The sequence below is a fragment of the Pituophis catenifer genome, unplaced genomic scaffold (assembly GCF_029215685.1).
Source record: "Pituophis catenifer annectens isolate HBS135680 unplaced genomic scaffold, rPitCat1.0.hap2 SCAF_14, whole genome shotgun sequence".
Lineage (NCBI taxonomy): Eukaryota > Metazoa > Chordata > Lepidosauria > Squamata > Colubridae > Pituophis > Pituophis catenifer.
The window spans coordinates 2,862,840-2,885,359 of record NW_027256894.1 but is presented as its reverse complement, the minus strand read 5'-3'; the positions used below and the strand labels follow the sequence as shown (position 1 = coordinate 2,885,359).

Here is a 22,520-nt window from a genome sequence, read left to right as displayed (position 1 = left end):
TGCACAGTGATGGTTTGGTTCCTACTCCAAAGGTGCAAAAGATGGCACTGGAAATACACAGCAGCAATTCTGAGTGATGAACTGGAAAGCAGTGGTCCATCTCAACCCCAGGGAAGGCACCCCACACACAAGTGTCTACAAAGGATGTCAAAAAGTAAAGAGCATCTCTTGATTATATGAATGTGATCCCCATAATGGCTTCTATGACACCACACACACACCCGGTTGACATCGGGTGATCTCATTCTTGCATATACTTAGTTCTTTGGGCAGGTTGTAGGATTCTGAAAGTTGAAGCCTAATCTTCCTGAATGGAAACAAGTCCAAAAATCAGAAGATGCTATTTGCCCCTTCAGGCAACCTATTAAATTTTTGCAAAGATCCTGGGAAATTTTGAAGCCACCATTTTGGGTTTCTAGGAACCAAGACTTCTACCCAAACTTTGCCATTGGTTACGAGTCCCGGCTGTAACCTTCAGATGATGGTAGCTTCAGCTTTGGATGACACCATAAATCATGAGCAGGGCTCTCCAAACTTGGCAACTCTAAGACTTGTGGAATTCAGCTCCCAGAATTCCCCAGCCACCTGGGAGTTGAAGTCCACAAGTCTTAAAGTTGCCAAGTTTGGAGAGCCCTGCTCATCAGGATTAAAACCATGTGCACCACCAGGGATGGGGCAAAATGTGATGCAGTTTCCTTGGCTTTAACTTAGCAACTTCCATCAACACAGCCTTAGGTGAATGCCCATTATGGTCAGTCCAGAAGCCCAGACATGAGTGAGAGGAATGGATGCGGAAATCTGTGGGGCTAATCTGCAGCATTTCCACCTCTTTCTAGGGAGCCATTCAAGACATTGAGAGGATCTTGGGGGTTACGGAGCAGAACAAGTTAAAATTTGAAGAGAAAAAGGAGGCCTCAAAAGCAAAAACATCCAAAAAATAGTAAGTAGACCTTCCATCTCTATTCATAACGTCTTCCAATAATCCTTTTGCATTTTTCTTTTCCCAAATCACACTTCATGCACTTTGCTTGAATAGGTGACCAGTCGGCCAGACAAAAAAAAAAAAAACATTCATTTTTCCTTAGGATAGCTTGAGCTTAAAGCTTTAAAAATCATACTTAGTTGGTCATCACCGTGCATGCCCCTTGGAAGAGAAAAAATGTGTAATAGGATGCAATTGGTCAGTTCCCTCACTCCATAACATCCTCTTGGTTGTACGCCAAAAACTTAATATAGGGTGATATAAACACCATTCCAAGGAATTTATATAAATTAATACATATACAAAGAAACCTCACGAATAAAGGCAAATATACGTGTCCCAAGATAATATTGCAAGATTGAATCAGGGTCGGTCACTGGAACCGGAGGCTTAGTCTTCCAAGCTTTAGGATTCATGCTGGAGCCCATCTTCAGGGAACTTCTGTCTAGCAGAGTGTGTGCTATGGGCTACACTATGCCTCGTATTTATGCGGTGCTGATTGGGTGTGGCTTCACCAGACACCACATGAATACGACGCACAGAATAGCAGCCCAAAGCACACATTCTGGTGGAGAGAAGTTCCCTGAGGATGGGCCCCAGCACCAGTTGGAAAGCTCAGAAGATTCAACCTCCGGTCCGGGTAACTGACCCGGATTGGATCTTGCAAAGAAACCTAAATATGAAATTTACACCTGCTCTCTTTTAGGGCAAAGTAAACCAATTATTGAAAGTAATTGTTTTGGAAGAAAAAATACTTGAATGTTGATTCATTATTTTTTTTGTCTTTCAACAGATTAAAATACACTCTTCACACCTTGAGATTCTTGCCAGGCATCTTCAAACTCTTCGTCTTTTGAAGCCTTCCCCTTTTACAGTTGTAAATCTGAAACTGTTTTTTGGATTTCTGAAAACCACATTTAGGGAAGCTAAGTAGGTCTTAGTAGTGACCCAGGTTTTAAAAACTGTTAATATTAGATTAAATTTCCTCTTGTGTGCTTTATGTGAGTATTTATTCCTCCAATAAAATGCAATGTGTTTATATTGGAAAAAATGATTTCCCAATGTCGGAAGTGAGAAGACTCTTCTAATTTCTAAGAATTTTAAATTTATTTTTCCTTAAAGGAATGTGCCTAAAATGCAACTGTTGCATGGAAAAGAAGGAGGCATTTTCGTGTGTTTTATTGGATGATCTACTCAGAAGATCCATTGGGTTCAAGGAGTCATATCCCAATCCATTTTCAATGCCAATAATCCGTAAGAACTGAAGGGAATTATAGGAACAGTCACGAGTGGACTTTATATTCGATACCAGATTACATTACGAATAGTTTCACACTTCACAAATTTCTGAGAGTTGTTCTGTTACTCAAAAAAAAAATGTAAGCACATTTGCTTGGAAGTAATTATGCTGAACAAGATTTAAAACCCATTATCCAAATTTGAAGAAACCTGTTCCTCACAGTGACTGAGTTCAGACAACATGCTTAACTAAATTAATTAAATTAGTGCCTGCACAATATACTAAACTTGGCTAGTTTTGTTTAAAGATCTCATGTGTTTTGTGAGCCCTGATGCTTTGGTATTTATGATCTAAGGAATTGTGCAAGCTCAGTCAATGGCTTTATTCAGTAATCGGGCTAAAGGTGCTGTGTGAATACAGCATAGTCTATTTTTGAGATTCCCATTCTAAATTCATGGGCGTTATCAGCAAATCTGCTTAAGTTACTGCCTATTCTAAATTACACTTTTTAAAAAAAGAATAGATCTTTCCCATTGTTAGTACAATTTGCCCTGTTTCTTGTTCTCCAATCAGTATTTTTCAGTCTTGGCCAGCTGGGGAATTCTGGGAGTTGAATTCCACGTACCTTGAAGTTTGAAAAACATGGCCTTAAATCAGGGGTGTCAAACTCAAGGCCCAGAGGGCTGTATCCAGCCCGCGGGGTGGTTAGATCTGGTCCATTGGGCCACCCTGAAAAAAGCAAAGGACTGGCCCACAGTGCCTCTGCCAGTGATAATGGAGCTCAGGAGGGCCGCGTGCAGCTCTCCCGAGCTCCGTTTTCACTGGCAGAGGGTTGCAGGAGGCTGTCGCAGCTGAAAATGGAGCTTGGGAGTGCTTAGGCCACCACAGGTGCCCCCGACACGACTGACTTTGAGCTGGCCATGCCCCCCACCCCCAAAGTCAAACACAACCCTGATGCGGCCCTCAATGAAATCGAGTTTGATACCCCTGCCTTAAACCGATTGCTGATTTGTAACACGGAGTCAAATCCATACAGATCCGGGCAATATCAAGGAAGTGAGAAATACAGATTTCATTGTAGAAATACACGCCAGTTGCCAAGTGTCTGGACTTTGATCATGCAACTATGAGGATGCTGCAACAGTTGTAGGTGTGAAAAATGGTCATAAGTCACCTTTTTCTGCAGAGTTCTGCAGAGAAGGCTGAGGAACTCTGGGAGTTGAAGTCCACAAGTCTTAAAGTCACCAAGGTTGGAGACCCCTGCTCTGGAGAACATCTCTAGCCATGTCCAGATATATCAAGGCCAGACACGGGGAAGGGGATCAAGAATGACTGGCTGCAGATGAGGCTAGGTGCTCCAGAGCAAACATCTAAAGTTCTTCCATGTCCTCAAGGTGCCACTTCATCTTTGCTATCCTCCTCTGAAGCTTCTTTAGCCTGCCCATATCCCTCTGGGTTTGCAGTGCCCAGAATCCCGCAGAGAAGGACTTCCGGGGTGGCCTTTCCAGGGCCAAGCAGAGGAGTGGAGTCTCTTGGATGCTCTTCCTAATGCGGGTCTAGGACAACTCACCGCAAGTTAGACAAGAGTCACGCTCCTATCAAAGAAACGGTGGAATAGAATCATTCAAGAAAGGAGGGAGACAGTGAAATGCGAATGACAAAAGTTAAAATATTTTTTAAAATTATTTTAAATAATTCAAGTGTTGAATTGCCCCATGTTGAGTTGTCCCATTGTCCCATTCATCCTTAATGCAAGCCTGACTTAGTCTTTCTGGCAGCAGTTCTTACCCCAAAAGGGAGACTCAGCATCACTCCCCAAGAGTCAGTCCCTCCTCCTGTGTCCATCCTACAAGAGCTCCCGGGCTTATCCCAGGCCAGGCCCTGGGCTGGCCAAGGACAGCCAGATGCCTACCCACCCCACAAGGGGTGGGTTCTACTTACCTTTACTACCAATTCGCATAGGATCGTTCACGCACGCACCTTGCTTCCGTGCATGCCCACGGAATACCCATGCCCATACTTCTGATGATGTCAGGGTCAGTGGGGGGAGCCTCCCGCCAGTTTTACTACCGGTTCTATAGAACCGGTCAGAACCGGGGGCAACCCACTACTGCCCCACAACACCGAAAGGGTCCCCGCTATCCCACCCACCCTTCAGCACCCCCTCACAGCCCACCAAGCCACTATTTATTATCTATTTATTATGAAAAGGGAAAGCTGAACCCAAATCTGTTGCTAGGATTCATGCGGGAGGCTGGGGGGAGGGGGCTGCCAGTGCATTGCGGGACAGAAGCCACGCGCTGCCTTCTTATTGCGCAGGAATTTGATTCATTAGTGCAATCTCGCTCTCCGAAGATCACCCAGGTTGAAGGATGGCGCATAATTATCGGGGGGGGGGAACTGTTCGCACTTTGGTGTCCCTCTCTGGGAAGTCCCCCCCAAAAATGCGGGTACATGTTTGGGCTCTAATACAGGGGTCTCCAACCTTGGCCACGTTAAGCCTGGCGGACTTCAACTCCCAGAATTCCCCAGCCAGCTGGCTGGGGAATTCTGGGAGTTGAAGTCCACCAGGCTTAACGTGGCCAAGGTTGGAGACCCCTGCCTTATACCATTGAGGGCTTAGATTATTACCATCTATGATGCCTATATGTCACCTAGCTTCCCAGAAACATCATTATTTCTTTAACAACGTTCTGCTGAGTGTTCTAATGTGGCTGGGTCCAGTATTAAATCAGGTCATAACTGTGTTTTGTTTTGTTTTTTAAACACCAAGATTTGTCTAAAATAACAGAATGCCGGCTGGGGAATTCTGGGAGTTGAAGCCCACACATCTTAAAAGCTGCTGAGGTTGAGAAACACCGACTTAAGTCTTAAGTCCTTATCCCTCAACAAATCGCCTCAGCGTCCCTCAATGGCGGCCGGGGAATTCTGGGAGTTGAAGTCCGCCAGGCTTTAGAAAAAGGGGGCATGCGGCGGCAGGCGCCTCCCACCTCACGCCGACGCCGCCGGCCGGGGGCGCGCACGCAGGGCTGGCGTGCGGCGCAGGCGCAGGCGCGGTGGCGGGCGTGGGGTGGGGTGGGGGAGGGGAGCTGCGCATGGGTCGCGTGAGGCGGGCGGCGGGGCGGCTGCACGCGGGGCTGCTGCGGGCCGTGCTGTGGCCGTGGGGGGCTCCTCCGCAGCCGGCCGCCTCGGAGGTGCTGACCCTCCACCTGCTGCAGCGGCGGCTGCCCCCCTGGACCTCCTTCTGCGTCAAGTACAGCGCGGTGCGCAACGACCAGTTCGGCCTCTCCAGCTTCAACTGGGCGGTGCGCGGCGCCAACTACCACGTGCTGCGCACCGGCTGCTTCCCCTTCGTCAAGTACCACTGCTCCCGCGGGCCCCGCCGCGACCTCCACGCCCAGGACGCCCTGCTGGCCGCCCTCAAGATGCTCAACCTGGGTGAGCGCGGGGCCCGCGGGCGCCCTCTTGCAAAGGCTCCGACTCCCCCCCCCCGCTTGCGCCGCCTAAACCCCCGGCTTTCAATGGCCAGGAAAGGAACCTCACGATGGGGAAGAGGCTGGCTGGCTGGCTGGCTGGCCGGCCTGGAGGACTTTTGCTAGCATCAGGGATAGAATCAAGATCAGCTGAAGGGTTAATACAGCTATAGAATAGAGTAGAATAGAATATGGGAAGGAATAGAATAGAATTAGAGTTAGAATTAGAATACAGAGCAGGTGAATAGAATAGAAATAGAAATAGAATATGGAAAGGAATAGAATAGAGTTAGAATTAGAATACAGAACAGGTGAATAAACTAGAATAGAGTAGAATAGAATATAGAAAAATAGAATAGAATTAGAATACAGAGCAGGTGAATAGAATAGAATAGAAATAGAAATAGAATATAGAAAGAAATAGAATTAGAGTTAGAATTAGAATACAGAGCAGGTGAATAGGAATAGAAATAGAATATGGAAAGAAATAGAATAGAGTTAGAATACTGAATAGGTGAATAGAATAGAATAGAATACAGTAGAATAGAATATAGAAAGAAATAGAATTAGAATTAGAATACAGAACAGGTGAATAGAGTAGAGTAGAATAGAATATGGAAAGAAATAGAATAGAATTAGAGTTAGAATCAGGATACAGAGCAGGTGAATAGAATAGAATAGAAATAATATGGAAAGGAATAGAATTAGAATATGGAAAGAAATAGAATAGAATTAGAGTTAGCATTAGAATACAGAGCAGGTGAATAGAATAGAATAGAAATAGAATATGGAAAGGAATAGATTAGAATTAGAATACAGAACAGGTGAATAGAATAGAATTAGAATAGAATAGAATTTTTTATTGGCCAAGTGTCATTGGACACACAAGGAGTTAGTCTTTGGTGCATAAGCTCTCAGTATACATAAGAGAAGATACATTCATCAATAAGGCCTTGATTATAATACCACTACTGTATAATACCACTTATAATGCCACACGTGGAATACGGCATCCAGTTTTGGTTGCCACGATGTAAAAAAAAAAAACGTTGAGACTAGAAAGAGTGCAGAGAAGAGCAACCAAGATGATTAGGGGACGAGGCTAAAACCTATGAAGAACGGTTGCAGGAACTGGGCATGTCTAGTTTAATGAAAAGGACTAGGGGGGACATGATAACAGTCTTCCGATATCTCAGGGGCTGCCCCAAAGAAGAAGGGGGCAACCTATTTTCCAAACACCCGAAGGCAGGACAAGAAGCAATGGGTGGAAACTAATCAAGGAAAGAACCAACCTAGAATTAAGGAGAAATTTCCTGACAGTTAGAACAATTAATCAATAGAATAACTTGCCTCCAGAAGTTGTAAATGCTCCCACACTGGAAGTTTTAAAGAAGAGATTGGATAACCATTTGAAGTGGTGTAGGGTTTCCTGCCTAAGCAGGGGGTTGGACTAGAAGACCTCCATGGTCCCTTCCAACTCCTATTCTATTATTATTTCTGCTGCTGCTAGGGGTTCACTTTCATTGATGAGAAAGTTTTCACTTTGTTTTGTTCACCGCGAGCCAGGTCTGTGTTGACCTGCAAACTTGCATGGCTCCCAGTGACTCTGTGTGGCTGTCAATCAAAATAAACCAATTAAGGAAAGGAGGGAGAAACATCCCCCCCCCTTCATTTTCCAGTTGCATTCTGTACCCTTTTTTCCAAGAAAGTTCTCCAGTTCAAAATGTTCTGGAAACCTCATTTCCCCCCAAGACACTTGGATCCCACTGGCTCTGGCCAGCTGCTTAGTGACTTCATGTACAGGTAGTCCTTGACTTACAACCACAACGGAGCCCAACATTTCTGTTGTTAAGTGAGAAATTTGTTAAAGAGAGCTTTGCTCCATTTTATGACCTTTCTTGCCACAGTTGTTAAGTGAATCACTGCAGTTGGTGAGTTAGTCACTCAGCTGTTAAGTGAATCTGGCTTCCCCATTCACTTGGCTTGTCAGAAGGTCGCAAAAGGAGATGGCGTGACCTGGGGACACTGCAACCGTCATAAATATGAAACAATTGCCAAACATCTGAATTTTGATCACATGAGCATGGGGATGCTTCAAAGGTCATAATTCTGAAAAATGGTCATAAGTCCAATTTTTCAGTGCCGTTTTAACTTTGAATGGTCACTAAATGAACTGTTGTAAATCAAGGACTACCTGTATTCCTTTTTTTTTTTTTTTTTTGCAAGGTGATGCTCAACGATGGACCCCAGAGCCATTCCTAGCAGTCACTCGGACCACCTTTTCACGACAGAGATCTTTTTCTTTCCAAAAAAACTTGTTCAATACTTATAGTTTAGCCTAAAATTGCTGGTGTTTATACTTATTTTATTTTATTGCTGTATCCTGAGTTTATTAGTAAAGCTGTTCTGAATAGTGAGAGTCGTGCGACTCTTAACCTGTTTCTTTTTGCACTAGGAATCCCAACGTTATTATATGGAATTAGCTCTTGGTGCTTTGCCAGCGTCACGGAGACTGTTCAGACATGCTGCGGTCCGGTCACTATTTACTTCCTGAATAAAGAAGACGAAGGTGCCATGTACTAAAACGTGGTTTCAAAAACTGTTAGTGTGCTGAATTAATATAGAAAAGAATTATTTTCTCAACTTTTTGCTGTGTCAACATTCTTACGCAAACAGTATATGTATTTTTTCAAGGCATGTCCCTATTGTTGAAACATACTACTTTTCTTTGATTCTGTAAAACATCAAATACATGTTGAATTATGCACAGATGCAAAACCAAACAAAACTCTGGGAAATTATTTGAATTAACTACTTTTATCCAAAGCTGAGTTTCACCTCTTAATTAATTTTGATTTTTTGCGATCTTACCTCATTATCCAATTCTTAAGTACAATTTAAAAGCAATATGTTTCTTCTTAATGAATTTTTTAAAAGATATAACTGATATTCAAAACAGAGGTTCAGTCCTCTCTGATAAATAGAAGTTGTTTGTATTAAAATCCAGAGTTTTGAAGAAAAAAAAATGCCTGAAATTTCAGAGGGTTGAATGTGGAGATTGGTCTTGTACCTGCAGGCAGCTAGAGTGATTGTGATCTGGCCGAAATTAAGTACCTGTTCAATCCTATTGCTTTCAATGGAAGATAGTTAAATATGCTTTATTAGTTAACTCAACATGATTTAGAAGTAATTAACACACAATATGCCTTTGTCATGTGCTTAATGTAGAAAATTATATTCACTCAGTCACTCTAGTTTGACTTCCAAAGCTTTCCTGATAAAGTGTTGCAGAAATAATGTAGTTATGAAAACAGATCTAAAAGCATGCATAACATTTGTTCATTTTAAATTATTTCAGCAAGCTATTTTCATCTGGGACGTTTGCTGTAAGACAAAATATAAGTTATTTTTCAAAAGGCCCTTGTTAGATTTTGTGTAAGTATATTTCTTAAAATCCATCAGAATTGAATTTTGAATTGCTTTCATTCAGAAGACAAGTAGTACATTTGTTTTGTTTTAACTGCAGCTCTAAATCTGTAATCAAGGAAACACTCCAGTATATTTGATACCAAAGGATATTCCTAATACAAGTTAAATAAATAGTTCGCCCAGAGGAGTAGCTGGTGTGTTACATTAAGCTTCATTAATAATAAAAGTGACTATTAGCATTTTGCTAGATTGGCTGGAACTTATGTTCCCAGTAATGGGCAGAATTAAATAAGTGCAGCTCATAAGTTAAAGTCAAATACTGCTCGTTCATTGCTCCCGATTCTGTCAATACTCTTCTTTAAAGGTTTGGTCTCAACACAAGACTGATAAAATGTTTTTTAATTACCACGCAATAAATAAAGCTTCCCCTTGGAGTGGCCTGTTCACTAGCTGCAGCTTATTTGATTTCTGATAATGGAGAGTGCTGACTTTGCTTACCTGTTTTTCGATAAGTGGAGGGAACGCAGCTCCTTGTCTATGTAGCGCTGGGCATCCCTCCTTGGAGAATCTCCTTGACAAACTACTCTATTGATTCCCTGGAATTTGATAGTGTTTGCAGCATTAATAGCAAGCAGAGTCTTGCTCAGGGCTCTCATGGTGCAACAATTAGGCAAATGTAGTAAGAAATTTTCTTTTTATTACATGAAAATCAATGGATCTCCAGTACTTCAAGGGTTGATCATGGTGAAGGTTGAACTTGGAAGATGACTGAGGGCAGAGTTCAGAGGCAATAATAGTTATCATTAGGGGCTGTTTGTGTGACTACTTGTTGTATTTAAACAGAAGGTGCGTTGTTCAGTTGACGTGAGGCGTCCCACTGTAGATGATGGGATAGATTAATTCTATTGGGAACGAATTTGGGTAGGTATCATCAAAAAAACTCTTGGGACTATTTTCCTAGGCAAGTAGTATTATTTCAGTTTATGTGATTGCCCATCTGAAATTCACGATTATCAAAACTAATAAACAGTATTTTAAAAATGCACAAATAAATCAACAACTGGGGTAGAAAGCAAATTTAACACAGTGATTGCATCAGCTCTGCTACACATCCAGATCTCCAGGCCCGGTGACAAAACCACATCTTGAAGTCTTTGCAAAAAAACCCAACAAAGTCGGGGCCCATCTGATCATCCAAAGAGCAGATGCCACAGCAAAACAGGGTCTCCTCTTGGCTTCCACCAGCTGATGGTCCCTAATAGACGAGTTCTGGAGCACCCTCTCCTGCAGGACCTAGTGCAGGGGTCTTCAAACTTGGCAGCTTTAAGACTTGTGGACTTCAACTCCCAGAATTCTCCAGCCAGCCAACTATGGTGGAGAATTCTGGGAGTTGAAGTCCACAAGTCTTAAAGCTGCCAAGTTTGAAGACCTCTGACCTAGTGGGACAGGTGTAATCCACAGGAAGAGACAACACGCTAGCTGTGATTGAGTACAATGAAGGCCTCAGGGCTGTTCTCCTTTGTTGAGCATGGAGGACCTGAAATAATGGTTTTCAATGAGAGAGAAGCCAATTCCAGGTAGATCTTTGGGACAATTCCAAAAGATAGGAGCTAATTAGTGATGAAGACCATAAGTTTTCCCACACTGGAGGTTTCAAGCAGAAGCTGTGAGGATCGTAGGAATGTTCTTACGTGGACTCCAATCCTTGGAGTTGGCACTTGCCACTCAAGTTTCTTCTCTGACCTATTTGTTGTGGCATAGAAACCACAACCCACAGTCAGAAACCTGACTGGTTCTTATCCAATTCCTGACTTGTTTGGAAAACAAAAGATTGGATTTCCTGTTTGCACTTAAGTCAAGAACCGGCAGATTTGCTAATTGAGGTAAATCGAATTACTCCAAAATTTAGGTTTAGCACTGTGTCAACTTTCAGAGTCTACTATGGCTTGTGCCTGTGTCAACTTTTTAAGAATTATATAAGCACGCTCTGTCTTAAAAATTCTATTCTTGCATTCCTGTTTAAAAGGATAAAAATGGAGTGAGTGTAAAATTTGGGCCCTGAATTAAAAAAAAAAGGTAATTCTAAGGAGAAAACAAACAGGTCTCCACATTACACGAAGCTAGTCTTGTTTTACCTGTGATCTGTTTAATGACCCAAATTGCTGGGTTCTCCCAATTCTGATCTGTCCCCTGTGATTTACAAACACCTGTGATGGAGTTCCTATAGCATGTTAAGCCAAGTGGATCATTTGATGGCTTGCTACAGTGCGTGAACTCAAGATGATCTAAAATAATTCACATATGTCTTCTGTGTGGTTGTTTTGCATGAATCTCAAATGTGAAGCTGCTTCGTCCTGCCTTCACACGCACAAATCTGACCTTTGCAGCATGTTACTTGCAGGAGAGAGGAAAATGGAAAAGGTTGCACATCTACTGTAGTATAAAATAAGCTCTTGTACCCAAAGCGAACATCCCTTGAACATGCTCTTTTGGTTTCATATCCTGATAAGTGGTGGGTTTTTTTCCCATCTCCTCCCCACTCCATCCTTGGGAATGTCCTTACTCTTAGCTTTCAGTCCTCTACCACCACCACCCCCATCCTACATGGCTAATTATTTCTGGTGTTTTTTTATCCTGTTCAAACCTTCCACCCCCCCACCCGTTTCCTGGCCCTCCAGCGTCATTGGCAATAAAATGGCTGGGCAGGTATTTTCAATACCTCTTCAAAATGCATTTAAGCTGCCCGGAATACATGACCTTCGAGGAAATGCGATCCTTTGAAACACAATAGTTGCTCCGCTTTGTGTTTGGACGTTTCTCCCCTGCTTTAATTATCTCTTTCCTTTGGTAGAAGGGCAGTGCTTAAAAAAGCAAAGGAGAGAGAGATGATGAACATCGGGGAATTCAGCCTGATGAAACACATGCCAGTAACTGAAACCTTCGCCTAAGTCTGCTTGATAGATATCGGGCTTGTTTTGGTGTCCCTTTTAAAGAGGAATGAGTGGTGGGAGCACCTTAAACTAAACGAGTACTTAGCCTGACATCTTATCTGGGTCAATGGTCTAAGGTACCAGAGTTAAACTGCTACTGTAAATTAATGGAAAATGTAACCGCTTTGCTAAAAGATCGATGTCCAATAAAGGCCACACAATCAAATCTTGTTGCCATGATTGAGATCCTTAATTGCCTTTCAAAGGTAAGGTGGTAATCAACATAGGTTAAACTGATCTTTTTTACTAGTTCAATTACATGCTAATGGCTAGTGCCAAGGCAGAATCTTTAACTACTTTTATGTATTAAATCTTATGTTAGTAATGAAAAATTACTTAAGCTCCCCAATCAATAAAGTGAGAGTCTTAATTACTATATTTCACTTTTAGACCTTTTGTATGTTTGACAAATTTGTCCACTAGAGATTTTCCAACAATAAGAAACATTATTAACAGAAGCCTCGTCCGTGGAGTGTTGTTTACTAATCCAAAAAGCTGAAGTTTGTTGGATGTTTTGTGTATACGTGTTAATGGAAATGTCAGGCTTGCATTAATACCTACAAATGCCAATATGTAATAGTCTCAAACATTGATGTTTGCGTAAAGATCGATCGGAGGGCCCTCTTGGGCATTTCTTTTAATTCTAGGACTAAACTTCAACCAGGACATTTTAAGTTAGAAATGCAGAAAACATAGAATAAGCCCTTGGACGGAAACCCCTGGCTTTCCCCACGTAGCTTCCCCAGATGTGTGGAGACTACAGCTCCAAGTCCTGGCCAAACGGTGAGTCTTCGCCTGAGAATTTGGGGAGTTGCAACATCTGGAGGGAACCGATGGCTTTGACAAAAACAGCACGGAGCTCTGTCATCTAGACTGACCTGCAATCTCCTCGTTTTCTTCAGCTTTTGAAGCTTGAGAGCCGAAAGAAGTCAAGACATAGAATACTGTAGTAAAATGAACCACATGCCTGTTTCAGACTTAGTAGCAAGGAAATAAATCTTACTGATTTCTTTCTTGATTTCACAGGTGCCTTTTAAAGTAGTATTTTGGCATTTCGTGTCTTGAGAAGAAATCTGAACAAAACTAATCATTCATGAATGATGAAAACATGTCCGAAATATTTGAAAACCTAATATTGTAAGGTTTTATTTCCACGAAAAATAAGACTGAAGATACTACAGATAATGAAATATAATCTGGCTCACACCAATAACCTAAATGAAAATTTGTATGTTGTCATTACTGTGAATTGGCTGGAGTTCTGTGAAAGACTGGTATACGAAGGCTTGTATTAAATGCAAAAATATCCTGGATAAAGAGCATTTCATTGTTTTGTTTACAATAATGTTTTATAATATAAGCGTAAATAACAGTGCTTTATTTATGAAAAGAATAAGCCACCATCCTGCCAATCAAAGTCCCATTAAATATCTCTTGAGGAACTGAGGCATGTGGCCTTTGAATTCTAGGCTCACCTGAGACGTTTCTGTCGTCTGTATGGGACAACTAAATAAAAACATCAATGATCTACAATGGCAACATCTTGCTTTTATTTCAAAGATACAAGACACTTAGCCAGGACTTCTCTTAGAGATATTTGCATCCTTTTAAGCCCAGTTTATGAGCTCTGGGTTACCTCATGACAAAGTTGTTATTTCAGTGATTGCTATAGTACCAATTAGACCCAACTGCTAAATGTGATGGAAAGCAATTGTTTCCCCAAAGGAAAGTTCTGAATTTTAAAATTCATTTAAAAACTGTAGCACTAAAAAAAAAAAAAAAAATGTATGAAGCTCGGGAAGGAGCAGGTAGAATTATGAACACTATTAAAATCATGGTCTCTTAGTTAACTTGTATACATAAATCTATTTTGAGTTTTTCTTTGAAGAAATGACTCCAAGATAGAGTCATTATATGCCTTTTGATTCATGGCCCTTGTTACATACATGCTTTGTAATAGATGAATAATTTAGTAAGAAAAATCACAATAATTTTGTTGTTACTCAAAAATTTATAGGTCGGCAAAAACAATTACAAAGCCCCTCAAGCTGGCTGAGGAAAGTTGTGGAATGCTTTAAGCTTGTGCAATCCATACCCACGCAGGGAATATTTTGGGAAATCGGGAAGGACACCTCAGTCTTGCACATGTTGGATTTTTGAGGAAAAATATATATAGTTGCAGCCCCTCTCAATAAGACGTTGCACGACTGGCATATACTGTGGAAGCTCATCAAGCTCATCTATCGAGATGAGGGGGATCGGTTGCTTTTGTGGTGGTGTGGAGACAATAACTTGGTCCTTAACACCAAGGGGCTTATAGTGAATATACAGAAGGAATAGATCAGACATCCAGCCCTTGATTATCAATGGAGGCCGAGTGGAGCAAGTGGCCAGTTTTAAGTTTCTGGGTGTTATCCTAAAAGAGGACCTGACCTGGGGGGCTCACATTGCAGCACTGGTCAAAAGGGCCCAGCAGAGATGATACTACCTGAGACTTCTCAGGAAACAACAACTGAATGGAAAACTGCTGGTGACCTTCTACCGCTGCACCATAGAGAGTATTTTAACTTACTGCACCTGCGTCTGGTTCGCCAATTGCACAGGGGCAGATAGGGCAGCGCTCCAGAGGGTCAACGTCATTGGTCATTGGTTGCCCTTGCCCCTCTTGGGAAGAGCTTGATAGCTCCCGCTGCCTTAAGAAAGTTCAAAACATTCTTAAAGGTGCCCATCTCAGCCTGGGCGCCCTTTTTTTGAACTATTACCATCTGGCAGACGGTACAGGATAATAAAAACAAGGACAAATAGGCTGGAAAACAGCTTCTGTCCCAGGGCAGTAACTATATTGAATTCTACTGTATGGTGCAATATTAATGCAGTATCAAGGGTTTTCAATTCAATTGTATAGAATGTGAAGGATGTGTGTTTGTGTTTTATTTTTATAGTTATAATGTACACTGAAGATGGCATTTAATTTTGTTGTTTTTATTTATTTTTATTTTATTTTATTTATATACCGCCCTACTCCCGAAGGACTCAGGGCGGTGAACAGCCACAAGATAAAAATACATCATACAAAAGTTAAAAGAGCCTTGGTAGTACAGTGGTCTAAGGCACCCTGTTATTAAGACCAGCTGCCTGCAATTACTGCAGGTTCGAATCTCACCAGGCTCAAGGTTGACTCAGCCTTCCATCCTTTCTAAGGTAGGTAAATTGAGGACCCAGATTGTGGGGGCAATAAGCGGACTTTGTATAAATATACAAAAGAATGAAGGCTATTGCTTAGCGCATTGTAAGCCGCCCTGAGTCTCCGGAGAAGGGCGGCATATAAATCAAATTAAAAAAAAAAAAAACCATTTAAAAGTACATTAAATAATTTTGGCCCAAAAAACGAATTTAAAAACACCCAATTTATATAAAACTTAAAAGCAAATTAAAAGGGAGAGTCAAGCCAGACCAGCCTGCTGGAATAAAAATGTTTTGAGAGTGTGGCGGAAAGTGCGTAAATCTGGGATCCTCCGTATCTCCAGGGGGAGCTCATTCCAGATGGCAGGTGCCCCCACAGAGAAGGCTCTCCCCCTGGGGGCCGCCAGTTGACACTGTTTGGCCGACGGCACCCTGAGGAGCCCCTCTCTATGGGAGCGTACTGGTCGGTGAGAGGCTACTGGTGGCAGAAGGCGGTCTCATAAGTACCCTGGTCCTAAACCATGGAGCGCTCTAAAGGTGGTGTCCAAAACTTTGAAGCACACCCGGAAGACCACCAGGAGCCAGTGCAGCTCGCGCAGGAGGGGAGTCACATGGGAGCGCCATGCCGCTCCCATAACCACCCACGCGGCTGCATTCTGGACCAGCTGGAGCCTCCGAGTGCTCCTCAAGGGGAGCCCCATGTAGAGAGCATTACAGTAGTCCAGGTGTGAGGTGACACGGGCATGAGTGACCGTACGTAACGAGTCCCGATCCAGAAAGGGACGCAACTGGCGAATCAGGTGGACCTGATAAGTCCTCCCAGCCACAGCTGTCAAGTGCTCTTCTAAAGACAGCCGTGAGTCCAGGAGGACACCCAAGTTGCGAGCCCTATCCGTGGGGGCCAATGACTCGCCCCCAATAGTCAGTGATGGCACCAACTGACTATATTGGGACGTCGGAAACCACAGCCACTCGATCTTGGATGGGTTGAGTCTGAGTCTGTTTCTCCCCATCCAGATCTGCATGGCCTCCAGGCACCGGGACATCACTTCAAGGGTATCATTGGGGTGATCCGAGGTGGAGATGTACAGCTGAGTGTCATCAGCGTACTGGTGGTAGTTCACCCCAAAACCACAGATGATCTCGCCCAGCGGCTTTACATAAATGTTGAACAGAAGGGGCGAGAGGACCGATCCTTTTGGCACCCCATATACAAGGGGCCTCGGGGTCAACCTCTGCACCCGTCAACACAGACTGCGACCGGTCGGAGAGAAAGGAGGAGAACCACCGCAACACAGTGTCTCCCACCCCCAACCCTTCCAACCGGTGCAGCATGGTATCAAAAGCCGCTGAGAGGTCTAACAGGACCAGGACAGAGGAGCAACCCCTGTCCCGAGCCCTCCAGAGATCATCAACCAATGCGACCAATGCCGTTTCCATGCTGTACCCAGGCCTGAAGCCCGACTGGAACGGATCCAGATACGTCGTTTCATCCAGGTACTGAGGCAGCTGTCGCGTGACCACACTCTCAACAACCTTCACAACAAAGCGAAGGTTGGAGACTGGACGATAATTAGCCAACACTGCCGGGTCCAGGGAAGGCTTCTTGAGGAGAGGCCTCACCACCGCCTCTTTCAAGGTGGCGGGGAAAACACCCTCACTCAAAGAAGCATTTATAATCTCCTGGAGCCAGCCTCGTGTAACCTCCCGAGAGGCCAGCACCAACCAGGAAGGACACGGGTCCAATAAACATGTGGCCGCACTCAGTCTGCCCAGTATTCTGTCCACGCCTTTGGGAGTCACAGGATCAAACTCTTCCCAAATAATATTCCCAAGACCTGCCTCCGTCATCCCTCCTGGATCTACCCAGTCAGAGTCCAGGTGTTCCCGAATCTGAGTGATTTTGTCATACAGATATTGTACAAAGTCCTCAGCCCTACCCTCCAACGGGTCCTCCCGCGCCCCCTGGTGGAGCAGGGAGTGGGTCACCTTAAACAGGGCGGCTGGGCGATTATCTGATGACACAATAAGACCGGAAAAATAATTACTCTTCTCCGCTTTTATCGCCACCAGGTAGGTCTTAATATAAGACCTTACCAGTGTTCGGTTGGATTCAGAACGACTAGCCCTCCAACTGCTTTCTAGGCGTCTCTTCTGGCGCTTCATCTCCCTCAGCTCCTCGGTGAACCAAGGAGCCAGGTGAGACCGGCGCCGGGTCAGAGGCCGCAAAGGCACGACCGGGTCCAAAGCTCCAGCGGCCGCCCTATCCCAGGCGGCCACTAGGTCTTCAGCCGAGCTGTCTGCCAAAGCCTCAGGAAGTGGCCCAAGCTCCGTCTGGGACCTATCTGGATCCATCAGGCGCCTGGGGCGGAACCACCTCATCGGTTCCACCTCCCTGCGGCGGGGTGGGGTGATTCGAAGATCTAAGCGAAGGAGGGAGTGATCTGACCATGACAAGGGCTCAATCGCTATATCCCCTATCTCAAGATCACTCAACTACTGGCCAGAGATAAAAACCAGGTCCAGCGTGTTTCCCCCCCGTGTGAGTAGGGCCATGAATTAACTGGGTCAGGTCCATGGCCGTCATGGAAGCCATGAACTCCCGGGCTGCCTCAGACGCCTTGCCAACGGATGGCAGGTTAAAATCCCCCATGACCATAAGCCTGGGGGTATCAACCGCCACCGCGGCTATAACGTCGAGCAGCTCGGGCAGGGCCGCTGCCACGTGGCAGGGAGCCAGGTACGTGACTAGCAGGCCCATCTGCACCCCATGACCCCACTTCACAAGGAGGGACTCATATCCAGCCGTCTGAGGAACAGTGGCCTCCCTCGGACTAAGACCCTCGTTAATAACAACAGCCACCACCCCCGTCCCTCCCCTGTGACCTTGGCTGATGAAATGCACGGAAACCGGGTTGTTCAAGATGCAATGACAATAAAGTAAAGTAAACTAAAAAGACTGAAAAGTTGCAGCCAGCTGGGTGTTTCTCAACCTCAGTCAATTTCAGATGGATGGACTCCAACTCCCAGAATTCCTCAATCAGTAAACTTCATCCATCCTGAGGTTAAGAAAGCATCCAACTAGAGTCACCAAAGTGGCTTCAAGCTGAAATTTTGAAGAAATTGCCCAGGTCCTTTCTTGGCTGACAAAGAATCAGGAGTCTGCTAGCATCTTTTCCCACTAACAAATTTTGATTGAAATGCGTATACTTTTGTGATGTTAGCAGCTCACTTCACTGGACACACAAACTGATGTAGGATTTAAATTGGGCTGGGAGGAAGGGAGGGGATGATGGAAGCTGCATCTCCCCTCCATTTTCCCCACCTCATCCCATTTTAAATCCCAGATCAATTCAGCCATTCTATGCAGGTGATGAAGTAAGGGGCAGCTTTTAATAACATTTTTATCCGCCTTTTGATAACATTTGTTACTCTGAAAAGGCGCAACCAGACTGCTGATTTCTTTGCCCCATACATTAGCAGGACTCTCCTACAGAACCTAGAACAAGAAGATCCATTAGAGGACAGGTCCTCAACTCTGCACATTATCAGAATGTTCCATCCCCCAATTTAATACTTCCTCCTCCTCCCCCCCTCCTCCTTCTTCTTCTGCCCCACCTCCTAGAAGAATGAAATACTTTGAGGAATATTAAAAAGGAAAGATACTTTATTTCCCTAAATGAGAAATGGAGAAACATGTTTTTTGAAAGACAGAAAGCAGACTCAGTCTATCCCCCCACTCAGCAGATACTTTGTGCCCATTAAGAAAGATTGGGCCACCCTATCTACAAAACAAAAGACCTTCATCTTCAGGATAATGGGATTAAGAAGAACAGGGCAAGATCCTTCAGGACATAATAGGATTAACCCACTACATTTAGCAGAAGATACAGAGCTCACTACATTTTTTTTTTAAATTTGATTTATATGCCGCCCTTCTCCAGAGACTCAGGGCGGCTTACAATGTGCTCAGCAATAGCCTTCATCCTTTTGTATATTTATACAAAGTCAGCTTATTGCCCCCACAAACTGGGTCCTCAATTTACCTACCTTAGAAAGGATGGAAGGCTGAGTCAACCTTGAGCCTGGCGAGATTCGAACCTGCAGTAATTGCAGGCATCTGGTCTTAATAACCAGCTTAATAACAGGGTGCCTTAGACCACTGTACTACCAAGGCTCACTACATTGCATCTCCTAAGGGTATTTCAGTCATTGCATCATCTCAAAGCAGTCCAAGCTTCAGCCAAACCTGGGAGCTCAGACAAACACCGTCCTAGGATTTGTATTTCCTCTTTTGCCTATAGAGCCAGCTATGACCCCTACATAACCCCTACATGGCCCCATGGGAGTCTGACAACAGCCAATAGGATCCATGTTCTTGCACAGGAACAGGAAGTTCAAGTGCAAAGGCCAAAAAAGGTATAAAAGCCCCTCACTCTCAATTCCATTTTCTCAGCTGCACCAGAACCGTGTGCTTGGTGGTTCTGTTCATCATTAAACCATCTTTCCAATTGGCCTCCATGTTTCCAATATCTTTCTCCCAACTTGCAACTGAACCACCTCCTCCTCCTCCTTTACGCTTCTCTTTTCCCAGTGTTGAATCATTCTTGGCCAAACCTTTATTTTATTGATTAATTAAATTAATATGCTGCTCATTATATATTTATTTATTAGATGTATATGCCGCCCATCTCACTTTGAAAAGAAATCATTGTGTTGTTTACGTTTGTTTAGGAAACGCCATCCTCATGCTGTGGCATCCGCAGAGGACAAGCCACAAGCCACGCCAGGACGGCAACCAGCAACCCCTGTAATTATTCCTTGCATCAGGACCCCCATCCGAGCCCCACGTTTCCAATAGAATTCATTCAGGCTTCTCATCAGTTTAACCTCTCTGTAACACAGACTGCTTCGGCCCTCTGCTCCCAATAAATTAATCAGTAAGCATCATTGAGCGGTCACGAGCACCCAACCTAAAGGAGCCTCGTGCCCACTGATGTGGGAGGATTCCTGCCAAGTCAGTGGGTTTCTGGGTCCTCCCCAGGACCCCAAATGCCATTTCTGACTGTGCCCAAATTGGGTTGGGGTGTGTGCCCAGGAATGGACAGGAGGTGACGCTTGACACCTGATGTCTCCACCTGGAACTGTGGCCAAGAAAAGCTCCAGCCTTAAACCAACTCAACAGTCAATGGATTTTTCCTGAAGGTTTGGGAGAGGAGCATTGTGAAGCAGAGATGTCCAACCTTGGCCCCCTTTACAACCTGTGGACTTCAATTCCCAGAATTCTGGGAGTTGAAGTCCACCAGTCTTAAAAGTTGCCAAGGTTGGATATCCCCAGTGGTGAAATCCTGCCAGCTCTCTCCGGCTCGCGTGAACCTGTAGCGGCGGCGGTGCATAGTTTGACGAAACGGTAGCGGCAGCAGCGCGAGGCTCCGCCCACCCGCCTGGATGTCGTTTTTGACCCTCTGCACAAGCAGAGGCGGCTTTATGCATGCGCAAAAATCAGACCTGATGATGTCGTGCGTGCGCACTTCCGAACTGGTAAGGAAGGTAAGTAGATTTTACCCCTGGATACCTCTGATTTAAATAAACCTGGTTCTCCTCCTCAGATTGCTCCTTCTTTAGATTGAATCCACGATCAGTCACTCTAGTTGCAGGTAGTCCTACAACAGTTCATGTAGTGACCACTCAAAGTTACAACAGCATTGAAAAAAGGGGATTATGACACTTACAACCATTGAAGCACCCCTGTGGTCACATGATCAAATTTCAGACCCTTGGCAACTGACTCATATTTATGACGTTTGCAGTGTCCCGGGGTCATGTGAGCTCCTTCTGACATGCAAAGTCAAGGGAGAAGCCAGATTCCCTTAACACCCTTGTTACTAACTTAACAACTGCAGTTATTCACTTAGCAACTGGGGCAAAATAGGTCGTAAAGTGGGGCAAAATTCACTTAACAAATGCCTCAGAAATTTTGGGCTCAATTGGGACTGGAAGTTGAGATCTACCTGCATAGAACATAGGATAAGAAAGTGGGCAGGGGAGGCAAAAACTGAATATTCCGAGGAGAGCCCCCAGGTGGACTTTGGGGGGCCGGAAAGGAATTGCTGGTCCCTTGGCACTTCTCCAGCCAGATTCCTTTCCTGCCAAGGGGCAAAGAAGAGAATCTGATTGGGGATTCGATCTAAAGAAGAGCAGTCTGAGGAGGAGAACCAGGTTTATTTAAATCAGGGGGATCCAACCTTGGTAATTTTAAGGGCCTGTGGTCCCTTCAATTATATTATTCTATGTCCTATTAGATTCATGTCATCATCTTTCAATTTATTAGGTGCGGCTAATCTACAGTTTAGATTCAGAGTGGTGGGAATTTAATAATAGTAGTAGGTAAGATAAAGATAGGTCATTATCCCCCCCCCCCTTTTGGTTACTTAACATATTTATGGATAAATGCATTAGGGATCGTTCCTGTGATGCTGCAACACCCGTCATAAATATGAGTCTGTTGGCCAAGCCATTGGTCACGTGATCACTGGGATGGGGGCAACAGTCATAAGTGTGAAAAACGGTCCTAAATCACTTTCTTCAGCACCTTTGTAATTTCGGATTTTGGTCACTGAATGAACTAAGAAGAACCTGGTGGCGCAGTGGGCTAAACTGCTGCTGTTAAAGTAGTACTTAGCTGCCAGCTGCCTGCAATTACTGCGAGTTCAAATCTCACCAGGCTCAAGGTTGACTCAGCCTTCCATCCTTCCGAAGTAGGTAAAATGAGGACCCGGTTTGTGGGGGAAATAAGCTGACTTTGTATAAAAAAGAACACCGCTTGGGGGTGGGAAAGCCTTACTAAGCAGGTATATACAAAAGTATGAAGGCTATTGCTTAACACATTGTAAGCTACCCTGAGATTCTAGAAAAGGGCGTCATATATAAATCGAACTAATAAATAAATAATAATAATAATATTGTAAGACGAGGACTAGCTGGGTTGCAAAGTGAGGGGTGGGGGGGGGAGAGGAGAAGCTGCCAGCGTTCCTTGAACGAACCTGAGGCCGGAGGGGGGGGGGGAGGTCTGCCTTGGGTGGTTCTGGTGGCGAGTCGTTCCGCGGGCAGGGCGAGTGCGCGCCCCCGCGAGAGAGAGAGAGGGGGGGAGAACAGGGGAGCGAGGGGGCCGCGGCGGGAGCGCGCTTGGGGGCGGCGCCTGCGGCCCGAGCCCTTCCGGCCTG

At 44.4% G+C, this 22,520-nt stretch overlaps 2 protein-coding genes across 2 annotated transcripts in view; both read left to right on the top strand.

Moving 5' to 3' along the window:
- The window catches only part of IQCH (IQ motif containing H), a 127,557-nt gene extending 126,616 nt beyond the window's left edge, over positions 1–941 (top strand). Inside the window, exon 21 of the mRNA XM_070953366.1 lies at positions 837–941. Within this exon, the coding sequence (XP_070809467.1) occupies positions 837–941 (105 nt within the window). The remainder of the gene's footprint in view (positions 1–836) is intronic.
- A 4,376-nt stretch (positions 942–5,317) lies between these two features.
- On the top strand, positions 5,318–13,131 carry CUNH15orf61 (chromosome unknown C15orf61 homolog). Its single transcript, XM_070953377.1, has 2 exons — positions 5,318–5,660; positions 8,151–13,131. The coding sequence occupies exons 1-2, from the start codon at positions 5,318–5,320 to the stop codon at positions 8,276–8,278; spliced, it is 471 nt and encodes a 156-aa protein (XP_070809478.1). The 3' UTR covers positions 8,279–13,131.
- Positions 13,132–22,520: the final 9,389 nt, after the last annotated feature.

Bases quoted from the DNA above. Each gene is read 5' to 3' on its own strand.
- CUNH15orf61 (XM_070953377.1), top strand. From the start codon at position 5,318: ATGGGTCGCGTGAGGCGGGCGGCGGGGCGGCTGCACGCGGGGCTGCTG. The intron at 5,661-8,150 runs GTGAGCGCGGGG...TTTTTGCACTAG, and splicing joins CCTCAAGATGCTCAACCTGG to GAATCCCAACGTTATTATAT.